This window comes from Culex quinquefasciatus, chromosome 1 (assembly GCF_015732765.1).
Source record: "Culex quinquefasciatus strain JHB chromosome 1, VPISU_Cqui_1.0_pri_paternal, whole genome shotgun sequence".
Classification (NCBI taxonomy): Eukaryota; Metazoa; Arthropoda; class Insecta; order Diptera; family Culicidae; genus Culex; species Culex quinquefasciatus.
The window spans coordinates 48623555-48646121 of record NC_051861.1 but is presented as its reverse complement, the minus strand read 5'-3'; the positions used below and the strand labels follow the sequence as shown (position 1 = coordinate 48646121).

At 38.1% G+C, this 22567-nt stretch overlaps 2 protein-coding genes across 4 annotated transcripts in view; both read left to right on the top strand.

The window, feature by feature from the left end:
- LOC6034943 (ras-related and estrogen-regulated growth inhibitor) overlaps positions 1-16903 on the top strand; it is an 89441-nt gene extending 72538 nt beyond the window's left edge. For 2 of the 3 annotated variants that reach the window (XM_038248066.1, XM_038248067.1), the window contains exons 2-6: positions 6338-6641; positions 15682-15738; positions 15813-15889; positions 15959-16140; positions 16251-16903. In XM_038248066.1, coding sequence (XP_038103994.1) covers positions 6476-6641; positions 15682-15738; positions 15813-15889; positions 15959-16140; positions 16251-16509 — 741 coding nt within the window. In that variant the 5' untranslated portion in view covers positions 6338-6475 and the 3' untranslated portion in view covers positions 16510-16903. Of the gene's footprint in view, positions 1-6298; positions 6642-15681; positions 15739-15812; positions 15890-15958; positions 16141-16250 lie in introns of those variants that run through there. The other variant, XM_038248065.1, reaches the window with a different exon arrangement.
- Positions 16904-21058: 4155 nt separating this feature from the next.
- LOC6034950 (RNA helicase aquarius) overlaps positions 21059-22567 on the top strand; it is a 128995-nt gene continuing 127486 nt past the window's right edge. The window contains exons 1-2 of the mRNA XM_038249518.1: positions 21059-21288; positions 21343-22161. Of these exons, the coding sequence (XP_038105446.1) occupies positions 21196-21288; positions 21343-22161 (912 nt within the window). The 5' untranslated portion in view covers positions 21059-21195. The remainder of the gene's footprint in view (positions 21289-21342; positions 22162-22567) is intronic.

Here is a 22567-nt window from a genome sequence, read left to right as displayed (position 1 = left end):
TCATGCTGATTTTGATTCTGATCATCTTCCAGTAACTTTTTCACTTTCTCATGAAGCAGTTACCAGACCCAATAGTTCTGTGTTTAATTACCACAAAGCTAATTGGGACAGGTATCAGCATCATATTGAGAATAATTTAAATCATGATTTTGTTTTAGAAACCAAAGCTGATATTGATTCAGCCTTGGAATCTTTAACTAATGCAATTTTGGATGCTAGGAATATTGCTATTCCTAAAGTCCAAGTCAAATTTGATTCTCCCATTATTGATGACGATCTTCAGCTTCTGATTCGTCTGAAAATGTTCGCCGAAGACAGTATCAACGTTCTCGTGATCCTGCACTGAAGCGAATTCAAAAGATTTGCAAAAGGTTATTGACCACAGATTCACTCTCCTGCGAAATGAAAAGTTCGCAAGAGATGTCGAACAAATTAAACCTTATTCCAAACCTTTTGGAAACTTTCAAAGGTTCTTAAGAAACCTCAAAACCCATCCCTTCTTTAAAAGATGGTGATAATATTCTATTAACTAATGGGGAAAAGCTCAAAAACTTGCTCAGCAGTTTGAGAGTGCTCATAATTTCAACTTGAATGTTTTGAGTCCTATTGAAAATCAAATTTCAATAGAATTTCAGAATATTGTTGAACAAGAATTTTCATCAGATGAAGTTTTTAATACGGATCTGAATGAAATAAAATCTATTATCAAAAAATTTAAAAATATGAAAGCCCCTGGTGAGGATGGCATTTTTACATTTTAATTAAAAATTACCAGAAGCAACTTTAAGTTGCTTGGTCAAAATTTTCAACAAATGTTTTGATTTGGCATATTTTCCCAGTAGTTGGAAAAATGCCAAAGTAATTCCGATTTTGAAACCGGATAAAAATCCTGCTGAAGCCTCAAGCTATCGGCCCATTAGTTTGCTTTCATCTATTAGTAAATTATTCGAAAGAATAATTCTTAATAGAATGATGACGCACATTAATGAAAATTCAATTTTCGCTGATGAGCAGTTTGGATTTCGCCTTGGGCATTCAACTACTCATCAGTTGTTGAGAGTTTCAAATTTAATTCGAAGCAACAAATCTGAGGGCTATTCTACTGGCGCTGCTCTTCTAGACATAGAAAAAGCATTTGACAGTGTTTGGCATAAAGGTTTGATTGCGAAATTGAAAAGGTTTAATTTTCCGATTTATATCGTGAAAATTATTCAAAATTATTTGACGGATCGTACTCTGCAGGTATGTTATCAGAATAGCAAATCTGATCAACTACCTGTACGTGCTGGCGTCCCTCAAGGAAGCATTTTGGGTCCAATTTTATACAATATTTTTACTTCTGACTTGCCTGATTTGCCCCCAGGATGTCAGAAATCACTTTTTTGCTGATGACACAAGCATCTCCGCCAAAGGCAGAAGCCTTCGTGTCATCACAAGAAGATTACAAAAAAGCTTGGATATTTTCAATTCTTATTTGAAAGAATGGAAAATTACTCCAAATGCTGCAAAAACTCAACTTATTATTTTCCCTCACAAACCAAGGGCTGATTTTCTTAAACCAAAAAGTCATCACATTATAAAGATGAATGAGGTAAATTTAAAGTGGGAGGATCAAGTGAAATATCTTGGACTTGCTTTTGACAAAAACCTTACTTACAAGGATCACATTGAAAGTATCCAGGTTAAATGTAACAAATATATTAAATGTTTGTATCCACTTATAAACAGGAATTCTAGACTTTGTCTCAAGAATAAACTGTTAATTTATAAACAAATTTTCAGACCTGCCATGCTTTATGCTGTGCCGATCTGGACAAGCTGTTGCTTAACCAGGAAGAAAAAACTTCAGAGGATTCAGAACAAAATTCTGAAAATGATTCTGAAACTTCCTCCCTGGTTCAGCACCAGTGAACTTCATCAATTAGCCGAAGTTGACACTTTGGATGTTATGTCCAATAAGATAATTGATGCATTTCGACAAAAATCATTGCAGTCTTCAGCTGCATTGATCCGCTCTTTATATAGTTTATAAGTTAGTTTTAAGGTATCCCTTTTCCCTTTTGTACATGTAGGACCTCCTACATTTGAAATCACTGAATAGCGAAAGCTACAATATTTCATGAATAAATGAAAGTTGCTAGTATTTAAAATTGAGGTGAAAAGTCATCGTTTGTGATTGGACACTCAATAATATTTTAACTGAATGAATGTACATGGAAGAGAAATTTGAATAAATATAAATAAAAAAAAAAGCAACGACTGTTTTGGGCCAAAATATGTACCTGGACATTGTGTATCGGAATTTTGGGAAACAAGTTGACACGGCTTGGTGTCTTCTGATGGGATTGTTTTTTTTCTGTGGGTGATTTTGCAAACATTTGGTGGGACAAGTGTCAATCGTTGGATCATATTTGTGTAACAAAAAATGATATGCTAGGTACTAAATGTCCGGATTGACATGACGTTAGACCGATTTGATATCGCTTGTGCTCATTTGTTTGAAAAAAGTAAATTTTTCCAATGACTCATGAAGAGTATCGGGGCCGCATTTACAAAGCCAATTCAGTGGCTGTTTCTTAACTTAATGTAAACATGTTAAGGATAATGTTAACATTCCGTAGGTCGCCTTTTCTAAGGTGATTCCCTTGTGATGATACACTATCTCCCCTTTACTAAGCAATCGAATCCAGAAGGGAAACGATCACCAGTTGTGTTGGTCCCGGGAGCCGGGATTTAAACCCCAATCCACCGCTTACGAGGCGGAAGTGTTACCACAAGGCTACGAGGCTCGACATTTCAAAACACTGTGCAAAAATAATTTGCACTGCGAACATTTGAAATTGATTTTTGTTTTAACCATTTTTTTTAGATCGAAACCCGTCTAAAGGTGGAGTTGGAACGTGAATAGGAGTAAAGCTGCAGAATCCCGCAAATATATTCGTTATTTATTTTGTAATTATTATTGTGATTTAATTATATGAAAAGCCATTATACATCATATGTTTTTTTCATAAAATTTCGGGGGCATACAAACATACAAAATGAACATGTGAATTATCCAAAATAGAAAAGGACATCTCATCAGTTATTCAAACGTAGAAAGTTGTTGAATCAAAATCGGTAAAATTTGCGTTTTTGAAAGTTTTAAGGTTTTTGATTTTTTGTACGGATTTTTGACTGACCTGGTATAAGGCCAGTTGAAAATACGTACAAAATCAATTGATCCGAGGATCGATCCTTAAACATATTTTTTATGAAAGATTTTTTGAGAAAGTTCTTCTTCAGCCACGCCATGTGTTAATTATGATTTTGGGAAAATAAATAACTCAAAAATATTAAATCAAGTAAAGCGAAAAGCAGAGAAAATGTCCTACAATTTTCAACTTAGTTGATCAAACTGCTGGTGTGTGAGTTACAGTCCCCTATAGATTTTTTTTATGTCACCTGATTTACCCTCATTTTTCAAATTAAAAATCAATCTTTTGTTAATATATTGCTTTTCCGATTATAAACAATTGTGAATTAAGGCATGATTTCAAAAAATGTTACTCTTAATTTCTAAATTTTGAAAAAAGGCGTTGCAAATATTTTTTAAAGTTTACGTTTGCCCCAAGCAATGCTCTACCAAAACTGGAAATGGATTATATTTGCATTTTTTATTTTACTCAAGCTTTGTGGGGGTCTTCCCTATGACCAAAGAAACCATTTTGTGTCATTGGTTCACCCATACAAGTCGTCAACAATTTTGGCAGCTGCCCATGCAAAAATGGTATGTAAATATTCGAAAATCTGTAGCTTTTGAAGGATTTTTCCGATCAATTTGGTGTCTTGGGCAAAGTTGTAGGTATTATTTCAGAAAAAATGGGTACGCGGAAAAAGCATTTGCCAGTTTTTGCCTTTCTTACTAAAGAAAGGTATGGGTTTTACTTTATGGCTGGACGTCATTTCCATCTTCGTAAATATTACGATCGCAAAAATCGTCAAAAGATTACACTGAATTGCTCTATCGATTCATCTTGACAAAACTCGTCTATCTCCAACCCTCGAATTTTGAGAAAATAAATTCCGCGGAGTTCGAGTGATATCCGTGAGTGGTAAAAATTTTCCAACATTTTGTGTCGCGTAGTCCTCGGCTCCCCTATTTTCGATTATGATTGTTCCTAGTGCCATCCAAGTTGATTTGAGATTCAAATTACTTTCAGACAGTTAAGTTTGGATTTTTGATTCAAGTTAGTTAATTTTCCATAAATGAATAATTGGATCAAAATGATTAGTTGATTTGGTCGAAGTGTTCTATTTCATTGGCAGATCTGCTTCTAGTTATAATGTAAGACATTATTTTTGACGGATGCGACAGGACGGGGCCCAGAAAAAAAGGCCTCAAGATTTATGTTCTTTAGACAAGTTAGTTTTCATCTTTCGACTTCCAGTATATTTTTTATTTCCTTTAAATTTGAAATACATCATAGGTTTCTTTTGTATAAATCTCCGATGAGTTACATCTTCTTATTTAATTCACTTTTATTGAATGTTTTATCCTAAGAAGTAAATAACTTGAAAACGGAGCTAAAACTTCAGGAGTTGGAGTTCAATGTGGCGACGGAGCAACTTAGTTTTTAAGGGCTGAAGTCGCTTTCAAAATGGATTTTTGACGGCACATCACATTCCAGCTGCTACAGATTGAATGAATGGTATGGGGCATTGACACTTGATTTTGGTTCGAAATATATTTGCAGATTTAGTTAGTTTGATCAAAATCAGAAAACTGATGTGTCTAAGTCAGAGATTTCTAATTTCCAAGGAGGCCACTCAAAGACCCATTCTGCCCAGAAACACTGACAAAGGCAAACTTTCAATGTAACTTGTCATGGAGCTCCCGACTCGAACACCACGTGACACTGGCAGCGTGTAACGAGCGTACAAAATCCAACTCTGCACATCAGCATATTTTATTTATTTTGAAATCTAAATCAACAGCACTCGGTCTCGTTCGGAGAGAGGGAGACCGAGAAGCCTCGTGATTCCACTCAACCCAAGCATCAGGTTGAGTTTTGCTGTGAGTTGTGTTTGACTTGGTACGCGCCAACTCAATCTGTCCAATCGGGTGAAATAAATAAATAAATTTGCATATTTTCCCAGCCCCAATTCTGGCAGTCTCTGGACTCCATCGAGCTCCAGATGTACGGTACACACGGGCGCCTATTAGGTTAGGTATAGAGATCAAGTTTGTGAGTTGAAACGATGCAAAACAAGTGCCACGAAGTTGCAATTGATTAAGTAGATACAGGGAAGAGGCGAAGAAAAGCACTGCGAATTGAAGATGCATTTGAGCAATTTCCGTCCGATGGCCGGCGCCAGATTGGGGAAGCTCAAATTGCAATTTCTAGGTTATGTCGCTCGTTAATGGGATGTGCTTGTGCGACGGACTTGTTTTGGAATATTTTAATTTTATCATTTAATCGCTTCGCCTGCGAATCGCATTTCGTTACCCTCGGGAGGCAAATCGAGCCAACGACGACACCTGATAGCACAGTCTAGGTTAAGGTTTCCCGGGTGTTGCCGAGACCATCACAGAGAGAAGGTATCTCTCACTCTCGGAACGTCGGTTGAATATGAGGTGCCATAATATGAATGTAAGTGCCGGGACTAATCTTCCTCAATTGCATTTATTAAGGCAACAGCAATGCAGCATTAGATAGCTAGTGTTGAGGAAAAACGTTAGCTTCCTAGTGGTTACGAATACTTCTGAGAAACCGGAGAAATGCCACCTTATACGGTGTCCGATTACAGATTTATTATTTCATCACAAATGATCTCGATTGATGAAGCAAGCAAGTTCTTACAATTAATAAAAAAGTACTATTCCTTGAGTTGTCACTAGAATTTTAACAAGCATTACATTATTAAACATAGTGATATAAATTTGTTTTTTTTTTTTAAATTGAAAACAAGATTCTATATTCAAGTTTATTGGCTACATTATCAGCATGGTCACACAAAATTTTGGTTCAGGGAACAAAATCTTCCGAGAGATTAAATCATTACGCACTCTTCAAAGTTTTTTTCCGGAGCACAAACTGATATCAAAACCAAACTTTTTGTTCTAACAATACATTTTTTCTCTTTTTATTTTCAGATAAAACACGTTTCTTTATCTAGCTATAATCTCAAATAAATTTTAAATTTTGAAAAAATAAAATAATATGTTACCAAATAATCTCAACTGAAAACTTCAAATATACTTATTACTCTTATTAATATATCAATTTCTTATCTGGTTTGATTGTTTCGTTTCTAGGGAACAAGCCATTTTTTGCTTTTATTTTCTCTATTTTAGTCTATTATTGTTTCAATAATGTGAATAAAAATTGAGATTTTTTTAAATCCGAAACTAAAAAGTGCAAAACAAACAGACTTTTCGAAAAAGGAAGCCTCACCCATATGTAGCCCAAATGTTTCCGCGAACGACATTCCGATGCATTGGCATCTGAAGGGCCCCCAGAACCCTCCAGAATCAGCCAAACCGGCGGAAGAGGAGTGCAACCAGCCCTACAAGGACCTGCGATCTGGCAACTGGAAAATGACAAATTTGAACAAACTCAAGGTGGTAGTCATTGGCAGCTCCAAAGTGGGAAAATCAGGTGAGTCGAAACAAGGGAACTTGACCATGGCGTTGGTGGTTGAGGTAATTAAGGTTAAGTGTTATTGTTATCGCGCACTGTTAAACGTTTATTGTTGGAGGGTGGTGGTGAGTACCTCTCCCTCCTTCGGGATGACCAGTTAAGCTAAGATTATTATTGCTGTTGAATTGTTTTACTTGAATTTAATTAGCAGCCTATAGTTGGAAAATGTTCTATTTGTGTGGAGTGGTTATGCAAAGCTGGGCGATTCCTAATTGTTTATCTGTGTTTCCCATTTACTACAATTTAGATAATGGATATTGATTTTCGTCTGAAATGGATATGCACTTTTTTTTACCCTCTTGTATTTCTTGTAAGAATCTTAATCAATATAAGTAGAACATTATTTACCTAAGCATTCAGACTGCTGTCTCAATCAAACAATCCCCCATTTTTTAATTTTAGCTAAACAAATAAATCTTGCGCCGTCATGTGGGAACACAGTCACTTTTAGGTTACAAAGTAGGTCAAGAAACTTTGGTAGAGTTTCATATCGTTATTAAAAAAGAAACAAAAAAACATTTGAAACATACACACCACTCGATTGGTATGACCTTGGAGCAACTCTAGGTGAAACCCAAAAGCCAGGACAAAGGTCATTGATGACATTGTTGTGTGAGGGTAATATGAACACCCCTATGGGGTAATTTGGACATGCCTTGTGGGGTAATATGAACAACTTTTGTAGGGTAATTTGAACACACGTTGAAGAATAAGTTTGACATTTGATTTTTTATCATGTTTTGTATACTTCAACCTGATTTTGTGATTGCTTTATATTTTTAAGTGTTTGTTTTGCTTACAATATTTCATCAAATATTTAAATTATGATTTTGTGATAGATCTACATTTCAATAAGTAGATAACAAATATTTCCCAACCCTCAAATATTAGAACTTAAGGCAGTGCCAACCGGCCTTTGAAAACTTATACATCTTATACCAAAACTACTTAACCTATTCCAACTTTTTTGGTTTGTCCAGAGTCCAAAGCCATTACTAGTACTAGCCTTATCACTTAAATTGCTGTTTTCACTACACGGAGAAAAAAGAGTTCCCAATATCGTGAACAAGTGTTCATGAAAATGGGAACCACGAACAAAGTGTTCATTTTGATATCATTCATGCACTTTTTTTAAGGGTGGACCCGGGCAGACGGTAATAACCAAATTCATGCCATTTCAATAACAAATACTTTTAAAATAACAAAAAATGTTATGGAATATTCTTGTAAAATCCATTTTTGCATAAGAGCTTAATAACAGTTTATGTTATCACAACAAAATTTGTTATTGGTCTGATATTGGTTGAAAGTCAAAACAACTTGGGAATAACATTTTTTGTTATGGAAGAATAACTTCAATTGTTATTGGGATGATCAGATTAGTTGTTAAAATAACAAAAAATAATAACAATGATTTGTTCGAAGAATAACGCAAAATGTTATTAGTCTGTTATTACAATAACAATCCAATAACAAAAGAATCATAACGGCGAATAACAAATATTGTTATAAATAACATGAAATGTTATTGGCCTAGTATTTTCAAATAACAAAAAATGTTATTCCCACGTTATTTCCGTCTGCTCGGGGAATGATTAATTTTGTTAAATCATTACAGCCATTCAATATATACTTTAAACATGAGAAAGTCCACACTTACTGCAGTAATGTTCCACAATCGTCGTCCACGTCAACCTGTCCGGCGAACGCAATAAAACAATACTCGTCCAGCCGGTTGGTACGCGCGCTCAACGCGCATTTTTATTTTCAAAATCAAGGTCCCAATTATTTTAATCACTCCACGTGCAATTTGATTTTATTTTCCCCGTCCACCACTCCGCGTCGATGGACCTCCTCTCCACTTCCTCTGGTTTGACTCGACCTGCGGTTAACAGAGACATGCAAAAAAACATGATAGGAGGAGGGAAAAGTTGACGCATTACCGGAGAATATGGGAGGGGACTTTTAGAGTAAAATAGACCATCAATTTATAAAAAATATAATTCCAGCGTACCTTTTTAAAATTTTCATGTTTTTTTTTCAAAAATAAAAGTTATTTGAATAGATGCATTTTAAATGTTAGTGAACTATCAATTTGGCAAATTCGATCATTTCACCCAATCGTTCCCCTCGAATAAAAAGTGAACGCGCAAATCGCGATTGATGCGTACGTTTGTCTGGCGCGTGTGTTTTATTTTATTCCATGCTGCCAACTTCATTAGACCCGATGGATGGGTCGGGGCCCGTTCGGACCTTTCTTCTTACCCCGGCCAGCACAGCTGACTGCTGGCGACCGTTATGGAAAGTGAAAAATAAAAATGTGCTTAAAACGGCACTGTCGAAATCGTAAAAGGTAAAGTGACCGCAAAATGGGCCCGAGAGCTCACGCGCCACCGAGAACTTGATTGAAATGCGTGTAGCAAATGCAAATTACCGAGCTCATGAAGTGATGCGGAGACGCAAATCGATTTAAATTTATTTTCATGTGGCAAATTGACACATTGCGCTTCGGTAGACATTTTGACATACTTTTTGTGTTGTTCGCCACGCAAGTTGCATTGATTTTACAACGTGAAAATATAATTTAAAAAAAAAATTAAGACTACTAAAATTGTTAATTTTTAAAATAACATCTGATTAAGAGTAACAAAATTTCTGCGCAGACTCATCTCGAGGGGAAGCATGAAGTAATAAAAATTTCCTCATTATTCAGAATGTTATATGGCTAAATTTTGATATGATTTTACACTCCTTCTAGGTAGAAGAATACAAACTTTGAAAAATAATACTAACTTATTAGAGTTGACTTTTGTCATGCCTAATTAAATACGTTAAAAAAAATCTTAAGCCAAAACCTTGACCTTTGCATGGCGCCGCCACCACCGCCGCAAATCCTCTAGTACCTGCCATTGCTTGCACATTTCAACTTAATAAGCCATTACTGTCCGTCCGACCAGCCCATCAGTCCATCTATCGACGCGGCGTGACTAGTTCTTTTCCCTCCCCGCGTGCACGTTTAGTGTCAATTAATTGAAATAAACCTGTCACTGTGAGGTGACAGGCCTCTCTCACAACAAATCTCGGCTGCTGACGAAGGGAGGAAGAAGGTGCAAAATCATCGCCAGCTGAAGAAACGCGGGCTTGCTATGTTAGGGTGGTAGGAAATTTTTACTTTTAACATGCTGATCGCATATCGAGATAAAGTGACATTCCTCTACTCGAAGTACAATCAATGTCGGATCAATTCGAATCCAAAATTTCTGCAAGACGTTGACTATCTTCGAGCGCGAAATATGCGGGACCAAATTGCGCTAGTCATGTTTTGAACTTTTTCTTTTGACGAATAGCATGCGCATGAGCAAAAATCTTACTGATGTAATAGATCTATGCAACAAAAACTGACTGTCATTATAGTATGCATTTTTGAATTCCGATTACGTAAGTTATTGCATGTTCAAAATCAGTCTACAATTTTTAACAAACTGTTCTCAACAACTAGCGCAATCACAAAATCAAACAAAATGAACTATCTTTTTTCATAAAATCTTTATATCAATCACTTTATCATATTTACTAATTTTTATCATCATATTTGTACATGCACAATAGAATCAAAACTTTGTTGTCATATACTCTGTGCTCAAATGAATCATCTCTGCAGTAAACATTACGTTTACAGAAAAGACTAGTAAGGCAAAATGTAATTATGAGAGGTGGTAGAATAGGCCAAATATTATCACAAACAAACATAAACTAAACAAGATAAATTAATATAAATACTCAAGAGCGAGTCCACGAGCAAAGCATACCCATCTCGCATCGACCTCACCAATCTGCCTGAAATTTTCAGGGGTTGTTTGTGCATATAAAACTAGCATCTGCCCAAAATACGAGAACTCTAGGTCAACGGGAAGCGGGGCAAATCGGGACACAAAGTTTGAAGGTTCAAAAACGTCAAAAATCGTAAAAAACTGTAACTTGAGCAAAATTCAATTTAATTTCAAAATTCAAAATGCATCTGAAAGGGCTTAAAAAATGCAACAAAATGCAGGGTAGAGCATTCCAATGGAGCACTTCCATTCGAGCAGTTTTTGCTTTTTTCTACAATGTATTTCTTATGGAGCGAACTGTCAAAAACTGCTCGACTGCGGATGCTCCATTGGTTGAATCTAAAGGGATTTATTGGCATTTTAGTGAAAAAATAGCACAATTTACAAACTCAAATCAAAAAGTGTTCCATCCAGATATCAACTCGGTTCGACCTGCAGCTTATAAGGGACATCTGAAACTACCATCTTAGACTGAGTACGCTTTGGGTAAGGCAGTTTAACACATCAAATAGATACTTTTACTTTTAATGAATTTTTTGGTTGTAAATTTTTGCTCGGGGGACCCCTTAGATCCCATTTTCTGATGATAATTTTATCATATTCGTTTTTTTTGAGACAATTTCACAATAGAAACATGCATGAAAATGTTTATTTTCATCCATTTTAACCCTTTAAAAAATGAAAGTTAAAAAAATCTTCGATTCACATTTATTGAAATTCAAGTTCGTTTCCAAGGATACAAGGTGACACCAGAAAAAAGCAGCATCTGGTGAAATTGTCTCAGGAACACGAATATGATAAAATTATTATCAGAAAATGGGATCTAAGGGGTCCCCGAGCAAAAATTTACAGCCAAAAAATTCACTAAAAGTATAAGTATCTATTTGATGTGTTAAACTGCCGTACCCAAAGCGTTCTCAGTCTAAGATGGTAGTCCCAGATGTCCCCTACAAGCTGCAGGTCGAACCGAGTTGATATCTGGATGGAACACTTTTTTATTTGAGTTTGTAAATTGTGCTATTTTTTCACTAAAATGCCAATAACTCCCTTTAGATTCAACCAATTGGAATGCTCTACCCTGCATTTTGTTGCATTTTTAAGCCCTTTCAGATGCATTTTGAATTTTGAAATTAAATTGAATTTTGCCCAAGTTACAGCCTTTTTACAATTTTTGACGTTTTTGAACCTTCAAACTTTGTGTCCCGATTTGCCCCACTTCCCGTTGACCTGGAGTGCTCATATTTTGGCCAGATGTTAGTTTTATATGTACAAACAACCCCTGAAAATTTCAGGCAGATTGGTGAGGTCCAAACGACGTCCCATACAAAGGGGTATGCCTAAGGCTACCAACTGTACGGATTTTTTCCTTACCATACGGATTTTCGGACCTCTTCGCGGATTTTTAACAGGCCGGAATTTTTGTAGGGAATTTTACGCATAATACGGATTTGTACGGAATTTCAACAACTTTTTAATCATTGAATTGCTTTTTTGATTTGGTCGAAGCTTTTGTAAACTACACAGAAAAAATATGTGAATTTACTTGACACGGAAAAAATGAATTACATGTAAACTCAGTTGATGTTAACGTAAGATTCGACGTTAACGGTTGAATCACACGTAAAATCATGTTTTTACGTATAATTTGTTGCAAATTTACATCATATTGCATTTAAATTTAAATGTTTAATGACGTGCAAAAGTGTTACATCATAAATGATGTAACATTTGGAAATATTTTTTTGTGTGTAGAAATTTTTATTTTTCTGTGAGTTTGATTTAAAAAGGGAGAGTTTTCCTGGGTTTCCTCAATTCAAACTTTATTATCAGTAATTCTAGAGTTTTTGAACTATTGTCTTTCATATGTTGATAGGACCTTTAAAAAAACTCTAGAATTGTTCTTTTAGAAATTCCTTACTATATATATTTATCCATTTCCAAAGGCTTTCTAAAACTTGTGAAAACATTTGAACATTTGAATTAACAAATCTAGAGTTTTTTAAAGGTCCTATAAATTGATGTGTTTCACATGTTATAGGGCCTTTTCAATAAAAAAAACTCTGGAAAAGTGTTCGTGAAAACACTAAGAACGATATTATTCGTAAAAGCAAACTTGACATTTTGTAAACTTTAAAACGTTTAAGAAAAAACATTGAAGAACATAATGATTTGATTCAAATCACGGTTTATTTTATGAATACTTTTAAACGTGCAACGTGTGAAATTTGTTAGCTGTAAAAACGACACAGTTTTATGTTTTTAATTTTCAAATTTATTAAATTTAATTTATATAAATAATTCATTGACAATTTTTGTTATACCATGGTGTCATATCGGCAAAGTGTACGGATTTTTGCTCAGCAAGAGCTGGTAGCCTTAGGTATGCCCTGTTCGTGGACTCGCTCTTAAAATGGAACAAGAAAAACATAACACAAGAGAAGTTAAGTTTTTCGTGGAACAAAAGTTTATCAAAATGACCTCCTGAACACGGGAGAAATAAAAATTTTCGGTAAAAAATGGGCAGTACTTATTTTTTACCAAAGAATTGAGTCAAGGGGTATGCCTGATGTTTTAATTGTCACCCTACTACACAGGCTAAGCTGGAGAAAAAACATGAACTTTAGGTTCCCCAGGAAAACGTGCACTTTGAGTTTTTCAGAAAATATTTTGAGAGTGCCGAATGTTTTTTTTTCAGCGTTTGTATGGGTAATTAGGGCAGTAGTCGTTTGACAAACTAAGTTGTTATTCTAAAGAATTAAAATTTCTATTCGAATCTTTTAAAAGCAATTATAGCGCAGCCTATTTTTTGAAAGGATCGTGGAGTATGCCTAACATTAAATTACCTCCATCGTTCATCTTGTCATGTATTACCATTTGTTGTGCGCCATTGCATTATAATCCATTAAAGCATCACAATCGTTAAAGCTACCAGGTCTACCTGGTTTATACTAGCATTAAATGAACTCTATATGAGCATATATAACTGGAATTGAAGATAAAACTGTAGCTCAGCAATTCCCCACGAAAACAGAATGATTCGACAAAAAAGATCTCCGATCGGGCTCAACCATTTCCGATTTTAGCTGTCTTGAGCGCAAACAAAAGGGATAAGATAGACTTATAAGGAAAAAATAATTAATCCACCTATGTGGTTGGTACCCTCCTCACTTTTTACCAACATTTGGTAATATGATGGATTTGGACACAAATTCCATTTGTTTCTCAATAAAAAATACACACATATCCCTTAAGCGGTCATAACTTGAGACTGAACATTGCCATTTCTTCAATGTTTCGGACTCATGAGAAAGACTCATTACCTAACCAACGATGGATCGGAAGATGGGGACATCTTAGGCATTAAAAAAAGTACAAAAATATCACTCAAGTGGTCACATCCCGAGACAGGGTTGTCAGATCTTCAATGTTTTGGACTCATTGGAAAGGTCTTTTGATTACCTAACCAACGATGGGTCGGATGATGAATCCGGACATAGTTTACATGCATTTAAGTGAGATCCGGTTTTAAAAAGGTACATAAATATCACTTAAAGAAGTCAAAATTCAACTTTAAAGGGGAAATCAAACTTTTTTCAGCAGTTATCACAAGTCAAGAGTGTTTTCCTTTCCTTAAAGAAGGAAATATTCAACTTTTGTCAGCAGTTATCACAATAAAGGCGAAATCGAAGTGTTCGGACACTTTAAAACTGTTCACTTATTGAAATAAAGTACATTTATAATAGAAATAAAACTTTTCTGGGGAATGGCATTCTGGGGAATGGAATTCTGGGGAATGGGTCTTTCTGGGGAATGGGATAGAATCGTTTGGATAATTGTTGTCGGCTGTGTTGACGATGTTGGTGGCGTCGATCAATTGCGCGGAAAGCAATTTTTATTACTTATACTTGATATTTTTTCGAGATTTTAGCTTATATCATTAAATATTCACTGATAGAAGATTTAAAAAAAAGTTTTCCTGACTCGAAACAGTCGCCTCAACATGCTCCAGAATGAATTAGCGAGGTTCATTCAAGTTTTGAATGAAAATAACCTTTAGACAAGCCGTGACTTTTGAAGAATTCGAATAAGTGGATGATAGATTATTCTCTATATTTTATGAAAAGACTTATTAAAAAATAATCGAATTATATTAAACACGTTTTCAAAGCAAACGTTAAAGCAACACAATTTTAAAAAAAAGTTGCTAAATTAATGTCATTACATGAATTACTCACACACACACCCGTGCCACTGCCACTTCCCGATATATATTGTAATGTAATAAGCCTAATTACAGGTCTTTCATCCACACTAAATCAACAACATTTAATCTGGACCCCGGCGGGGTCCGTCTGGTTGGTGGCAAGTTTGTGCAAGCGTGCGAAAAATGGGGAGGGTCTTTGGGTGTTTTCCCAAAGTCACGGTGTTGAGGGCGAAGAGGATGAGGAGCAGGTGATTAACGGTGGATTTCATCTTAAAATAGGCACCTTGCTGAACGCCTCAAAGCCGGTACCAGCCTCGGTGGGCTGGCGTACTGCCTCGGCCCTCCGATTCGTTTGGACAAGATCATAATAATTAAAATTAACGATAAAAATAAAATAAACGGCCACCAGGCAGCAGCGTGAAGTATTTTTGCTTCCTTCAGCAACATGGCTTGTCGTCGCGACAAAGTTACTTTTTCTTCTCGCTTGCAAAAAAAAGGTGGAATTGATGCTGTCGCGGCATCCAAAGTGCCATATGCGAATGCCTGAACATACAGTAATGCATGTTGGAAACGTTGCTGGCTGGCTGGCTGAATAGCACGTGCAGGACATATTTCCGACCGCGGTGAAGACGCTAATGAGGTGGAGATCTTCATCGCGCGTTGGCAGAATTTTCTTTATGAGTGACAAGGTTTCAACGTAGCCTTGAACTTGAAAGTGAAACTAGGTGAAGTTGAAATATGGTGTTATTTTTTTTATTTCAGTATTTTGCTGGTTTTTTTTTTTTTATTTTATTAAAGCTTATCTTGTTGAACTAATTTTTCGGGCTTAGGTCTCGGAGTTTTCCTTTTTTGATTTTTGGAAAAAAAAGCTTACTTCTAAACCGAATCTATTTCATTTTTCTGACGTGATGAGTTTCCTGCACTTTAACATTGTTAAATAATTAAAAATGTTCTTTCGTTCCAGCCGTCACCGTGCGATACCTGACCAAACGCTACATCGGCGAGTACAGCTCATCGCGGGGTTCGTCACTTATCCTATTATCGTTCATTCAACGTCAGCCTTAGTTTAACGTTTGATCTTCTCACCTTTTTCAGATTTCGTCTACCGACACGGAGTCATCTACGACAATGTTACAACCGAGGTGGAGATCTTGGACACGTCTAAATGTGATGTAAGTACCCTCTACGGGTTCAATTAAATTCACGGTCAACTGGGTAACTTTTCGTTCAATTTTCGACAGAAACGAGGTTGCCTGTACGAGCATCTTCGCTGGGGCGACGCGTTCGTCGTGGTGTACTCCATCTGTGATAAGGCCAGCTTCGAGGAGGCCGCTGATTATTTGCAGCAGCTGACCAAGCTCAAGCTGCCCTCGTACTACACGATCCTGCTGCTGGGCAACAAGAGCGATCTGGACCACGCGAGGTAACTTTGTTAGTTAGTTTGTGAAGATACATACGCAAATTATACTAAATTGATCATACAATCGTGATACAGATTGCCAAACAATAACGTAAGTTTCTCACCCCCCGCAGAGAAATCTCCGTCAACGATGGCCAGGAGCTGTCCTTCCGCTACTCGTGCCAATTCTACGAGGTGTCGGCGGCAGAAAATTTCGCCGGAGTTTCGCTCGCGTTTCAGTCGCTAATTAGGGAGGCCCGCTCGACGCAGCTCTTTCGGGCCCTGCCCCTGCGGAGGAAACTGGGCGTCAACTCGGTGTCCAAGGCCCTCGGGAACATCTTCGGCAAGAACAGCAAGGGCGAGCGCAAGAAACGGCCCTCGCTCAGCATATGACCGACGACTATGCCGACCACGACGGCAGAACTTTTTTCCTATTATTTAGCTAAAGTAGACTTCAGTGTTGATAGCGCCTGTAAATATAGCTTTTTTTGTACAGAGTTAAGGCTAAAGTTAAGAGCATTCGTTAGAAGAGATAAGATAAATGAGAATATTTACGACAACCATTCCAGAGTTGAACATGTGCCATTTTATGGCCAATTGCATGCACAAAAGATTTTGTAAATAAATAGAGTTAAGCCATGCTCTCTACAAACTGATTAAACTGACAACTACTCTAACAATATCCTGACAAACGAACAGGGAACACCAATCGTTCCTATTTCATTTAGAGTTTAAGTTAAAAATTCAATTTGCAAAAAGACAACAGAATTACAAAATTTTGATTGGATTTATTTGTGTTTTATTCCAGTCTTTATATAAATATCACAACCTATGTCTTAAATGTTTTTTTTTGTTCGAAAAAAAAATAGCTCCTAATTCGATTATCCGAAGGTTTGTCTGGGACTTCGGGTAATCGAATTACGAACAAAAAAATTGTCTTTCGTTTTTATTTACTTTTCTTGTTATAAAAAAACATCAAATTCGAGTTCTGCGACCCCATTTTAGTCAAATTTGAATAGTTGATAGCCTATAAAAAACGGAATCGACGTAACACCACAGACAAACAGACGTGACTCTCCATACAAATTATTTTTGAAATCCATCGTCCTTCATCAAATCACCAAATCACGGCGACGCCAGCGCTGCCTGGTGAGCTGATGCGAAATAGATAAATCCAATTTAAACCTACCGGAAATAATCCCCACGATTGGCGTTTTGGAAATTTACACGGGGAACGTGTCCACGGCGCAGTTAAGTTGCGTCAAACAACAAAAGCAAAAAGTGGCAAAGATTCTAAAAAACGCTGCCACAAAATTTACATCGAAACAGAACCACAGAAACTGAACTGGAAAAAGATTGAGTGGCGCAACATCTCCAAAAGGCCAATCTGAGCAGTAGTCCACGAAGGGTAAGCAGGTTGCTTCGAAGGAGTAACTCCACCACAGGATCCGGCTTCCTCCGCACCAGCCGGCGCCTCAGCAGCAACCTCGACATCGGCAGGCAGTTGAGCAGGCCTACCGAGTTAATAGTGGGGCAAGAGGCTATGGCCAAGACTGCCCCAATTTTGTCCTGGACCTGGAAAGCCTGGATTGTGAAACACGGTTAGAATTCCAGAACTCCATAAATATTTGTGCTCTCATTTGCTGTTTCGCACGTGCTCACGCTCAACTTAAAAACAAAAACACGCTTTACACACACTGAGAATAGACGGGCGAGCTGTCACGACAGCAGCGCCATCAGCGCCGGGTGAGCGGATGCCGAAACAAAATTGCATTTGAAATAACCGTTTTTGGAGGACGATGGTTCGGCACTCGAGTGTCCCGTGTGTGGTGTTACCACACACCTTCTAATGTGGCCTTCTTAAACCTTGCGGTTCCGACAACGGATCCACAGGCGTGTATCGTTCTTTTTGCGACAAGACTCCGCCTCCCGGGTCTCCTAAGTGTGAAGGTATGGCACGGGGAGAGGGCACCGAATACCTATATTAACACTAAGAATGTTAGCGTCTGCCTCGGGATTCGAACCGGCGACCTCTGGATTGTGAGTCCAGTGCGCGGTCCGATTGATCGACACAGGCAGACGTTCATGTTTTCAATATTTCGTCACCGCCATATTGGCCGCCATTAAAAATTCTAAATCACTTTTGCGTAGTTTAGGGGTGTGACAGTGATTTTTTTTTCGTGATTTGATTATCCGAAGTTTCGATTATCCGAAATGATTGTTTTCCGAGTCCTTCGGTAATCGAGTCTGGACTGTACGTACAGCGATTCCGCATCAAACCAGCAGGATCCAAATCAAAAGTGGAGACGATTTTCGCTAAAACCACTTTTTTCAAAAAATCATATGTCTGGAACGATGCAAAATAAAGGTAATAAGTTGGGCAACCCTCCCCCTTTCTAACTAAGACATTTTAAAAACATTGCTGAGTACTGGAATGGAAACTTTATTTTTTTGTAGTTTTTTCCAGGTTTTTTTTTTACTTACACGATTTTTTCAAAAATCAAAAAGATCACGGACTATTGTTTTTTTAAGTCCCTTAAAACACATACAAAATCGAAAATTGAAAAATATATATTTTGGGAATTTAACAAGGATAGAATAAAAAAAAACAGTTTTTTTGTGATCCCTTTTTTCCTAAATTCCTGATCATAACCTATAACTTTACCGAAGACACCAAATTGACCAGAAAATGCCTTCTCTTGATACATTACACATACCGAAAGGGAATGATGCCTTTCAGAGCCTTAACTCCATGTTGCCGATTTGACAGCTCGGTTATGGTGGCACGATATGCAGATCAATCCCACTTACCTAATTAAGAAGTCAAAGGCTGGGCTTGAAAAACTTTGATGTGTTGTCTTTACAGTTAGGGGTCATCCAAAGTCCACCAATTAAAGGGAGAGGGGGGAACAAACATTGGCTGATGCAAGTGATTTGTTTTTTTTTTTTTTTTTTTTGGTACCCTCCGCAAACGTCAAACCATACAAAATTGCTGCTGGATCTTTTCCGGGAGGGATCCGGAAAAAGATCCGTCAGCAATTTGTATTGATTTGACGTTTGCTGAGGGTGCTGAAAAGCTTGGTTATTTTCTGCTTATAAAAGACAATACTAGTGTGGCCAATGTGCCTCAAAAATCGTCATTTTCGGAAAAAGTTCTTTCTACGGGGTTAACCCAATTTGAAATTCTTGAAAAAATATATTCATTACACATTTAAACAAAAACTCAATTTTTTATTACTCTATACACTAGGGTGGGTCATTTTTTTTCGAAAGTGCTCGGATCCGGCTGAAATAAAGTCCATCTTGTAGAGGGTACCCATAGGGACTCTCATACCAAATTTGAGCTCATTTGGTTGAAAACTGGCTTGTCGCTCGGGGGTTAAAGTTCACATAGAAATTACTATGGAAAACGCGAGCTTTAACTTCAAACGCTCCTACAGGCTAAGCGACAAACTATAGTGCACACTTACACTAGGTAGCCGTGTCGGGGGTGGTCCAAGGAACATGTTTCTCTAAGGGTTCATGGTCATCCGTTCAACCCTGAGCTTGCGCAAAGCCGAAACATCCGGTGACGCCGGAATCCTACGAAATCTCAGTTTTAACGGTCAACGCATGCTACGAAACTATGACAGAAGCATTGTTTGAATGAATGAAAACGCGACGCCGAACGTCAACAAACTAAAATGGAAGCAATAAGTGAGGGGTTGCGCTCTCCCAACAAGGTGTTTTTACTTGAAAATATGGTAATAAAATTTAATAAGCAATTTGAAAATAAAATTCAGCGGATCGGATCAAAAAGCTAAACTCTGATGAGTCCAGTTTCAGATCAAATGGTAGGGCTGCGACGATTCCGGAAACTCCTGGGAACCGAAGGAAAATCTCAACTGCCAGGATCTTCTGGAAAAATTTGCGCACGAGGAAGGTGAGAAGTGGGCCAGCAGCTACGGCAAGCGATCTTCGACGGACTCTTACTCAAACATGGAGCGTTTGAAGTTAAAGCTCGCGTTTTCCATAGTAATTTCTATGTAATGTGTTTTCAACCAAATGAGCTCAAATTTGGTATGAGAGTCCCTATGAGTACCCTCTACAAGATTGACTTTATTTCAGCCGGATCCGAGCACTTTCGAAAAAAATGACCCACCCTACTATACACCTAACTGCTCTAAAACATGTATCACTTCGGCAAAAACCTCGCGAGACACTTTTGAACAAAACTCACAATATCCCTTATTGCAGGTCAACCTGCGCCAGTGCGCATAACCCATACTCCCGTTACGCGTCCCGTTACATTTGGCTGAGTACTTTAACAAGGGATGCCAGATTATAGAATTTTGTTGATGCGTGCAGATTAAAAAATATGGTTGCAGGTAATTTCCACGTGCTAACTTATAAACTCATATTGTTTTTTTTTAAGTTCAAAGTATCAAAGTCACTAACAAAATTGGATCATCAGACATTAAAAAAATAAACTTTAGAAATCCCATTGAAAACTGCCTGCAAAGAATCCGCATAGCAAAATTGTCTGCCAGAAATTTAGAATAAGGCTTTCTAGGCCCAGTGAAAAAAATATAATTTAACTCAAAAATGACGAACTCCTCGTCACAGTGTCCTGATGCAAACAATGATCGAGCTGTAGCTGTCACAGCCCTGCGAAGTATGTTGGCTGACATATCGGGCAGTCAGTCAAATAAACCAGCTAGAAGTCGCTTGACAAAAAAATTTTGCTAGAAAGAGATAGGAAACCTGATGCAAACAAACGTCCAGCTGTCATGTAAACATACTTTGAATGTGTTGGTAAATTTCTGACTAGAAAGCCTTATATCTGCATATTTGCAGTGAAAAATTTGCAAACCTGGCATTCCTGCCCGATGCGTTACCTTGTTTACATTCGATCAGCTGTTTTGGGGCATCGTAACTGTCATCGTGCCGCGACGACGTTTGCGCGCTCAGTTTTGTTTTGATTCCGCGCGTGTTTGTTGTGTTTTTCGGACCGGCGAGTGGTTTTCAATCGTTTCGCGTGTGATTTTGAATTTCGGGAGTGATTTTAAAGTGGTTTCCGGAGGAATTTTGCGAGAAACAATGACCAAAACGAAGCAGACGGATGAACCGGCGGGGAAGATGCGGAAGGGGGCCCTCACGGTGGCCCAGATCAACGCCGATGAGCTGACTTTCGTGAGTAGCAGGTCAAAATTTGTATGTTTATTTTTTAACAATTCTTACTTTTAGTTGGCCAATCGCTTCTGGGCTCCGGACACAGCCGAAAGCCACGAGCCGTACAATCCGGCAATTGTGGAGGAAATCTACCGGCGTGAAATCTGTGAGTCTCGGTACTCGATGCGCCGGATTATGATGCTGGAGTTTAGCCAGTATCTGGAGAACTACCTGTGGCCAAACTATCGCGGTGAAGTGGCCACCCGGGCCCACCTGATGTCGATCGTGGTGATGTTGAACGAAAAGTTTCGCGAGAAGGTCGAGGTTTGGAAGGTTTTCAATGTGAACGGTGAGCAATTTCCGGAGTTCTTCCAGCACGTGCTGGAAGCTTGCCTTGAAGAATCCGCGGTCAGTGAGTACAACATGCGCGAGCAAACGTCGCTGCTGGTGTTTCTGAACCATTGCTTCAACAGCATGGAGGTCGAGCTGTGCCGGAACCAGGCGAAACGGCTGGTTTCACTTGCCATGTGGTCATGTCTGCAGCCCAAGAGGCGTGACCAGGAGCTGAAGGAGATTCCCGAGTGGCGCAAGTTCTGGAAGAAGCTCCAGAAGCGTGACAAGCCGGACCAGAAGCAAAAGCTTGAGTGGGAGCGGCACTTTTTGCAGAATCTCACGATTAAGTTTATGCACATCCTGGAGTCGATTCCCGGCGAGGGACCGGTTTGTGAGGAATCGGTACGGTACTGTGAGCGTTTTTTGGAGTTTCTCATTGATTTGGAGGCACTGCTACCGACGCGCCGCTTCTTCAACACCGTGATGGACGACTGTCACGTGGTGGTGCGGTGCTCGATGGCGCCACTTTTGCAGCGGGACGAAGGGAATCTGTTTGCTCAGGTGAGTTCTTTAAAAACTTGAAGTTACATCTGATAGCTTGAAAGATAAAACAAGTTTTAAATGTTTAGTTTAGACACCCACCATCTGCTACATTTTGCTTAGCAAAGATATATACCAGGAATTTCCAGTACAGCGCTTAAGCGGCCTAACGTTCTGCTTTTTGCATATCCATGGGGCGTTATGACATCGATATCAATTGCATCACTTCGATAACCGATTTCACTACGCAGTTAAAGAGGACGATCTTAGGTTGAACAACATTGCACAGTTAAAAGTCTGCTCATCGTCACCTGTAACCGGTTAAAAGACATTCAAAGCAATGATACGATCGAAATAATCTTTCTTGCCCTTTGTGAGAGATCTCCATATGTAGCATGCTGTAACACTTTTGGCTTAGCATTACGGG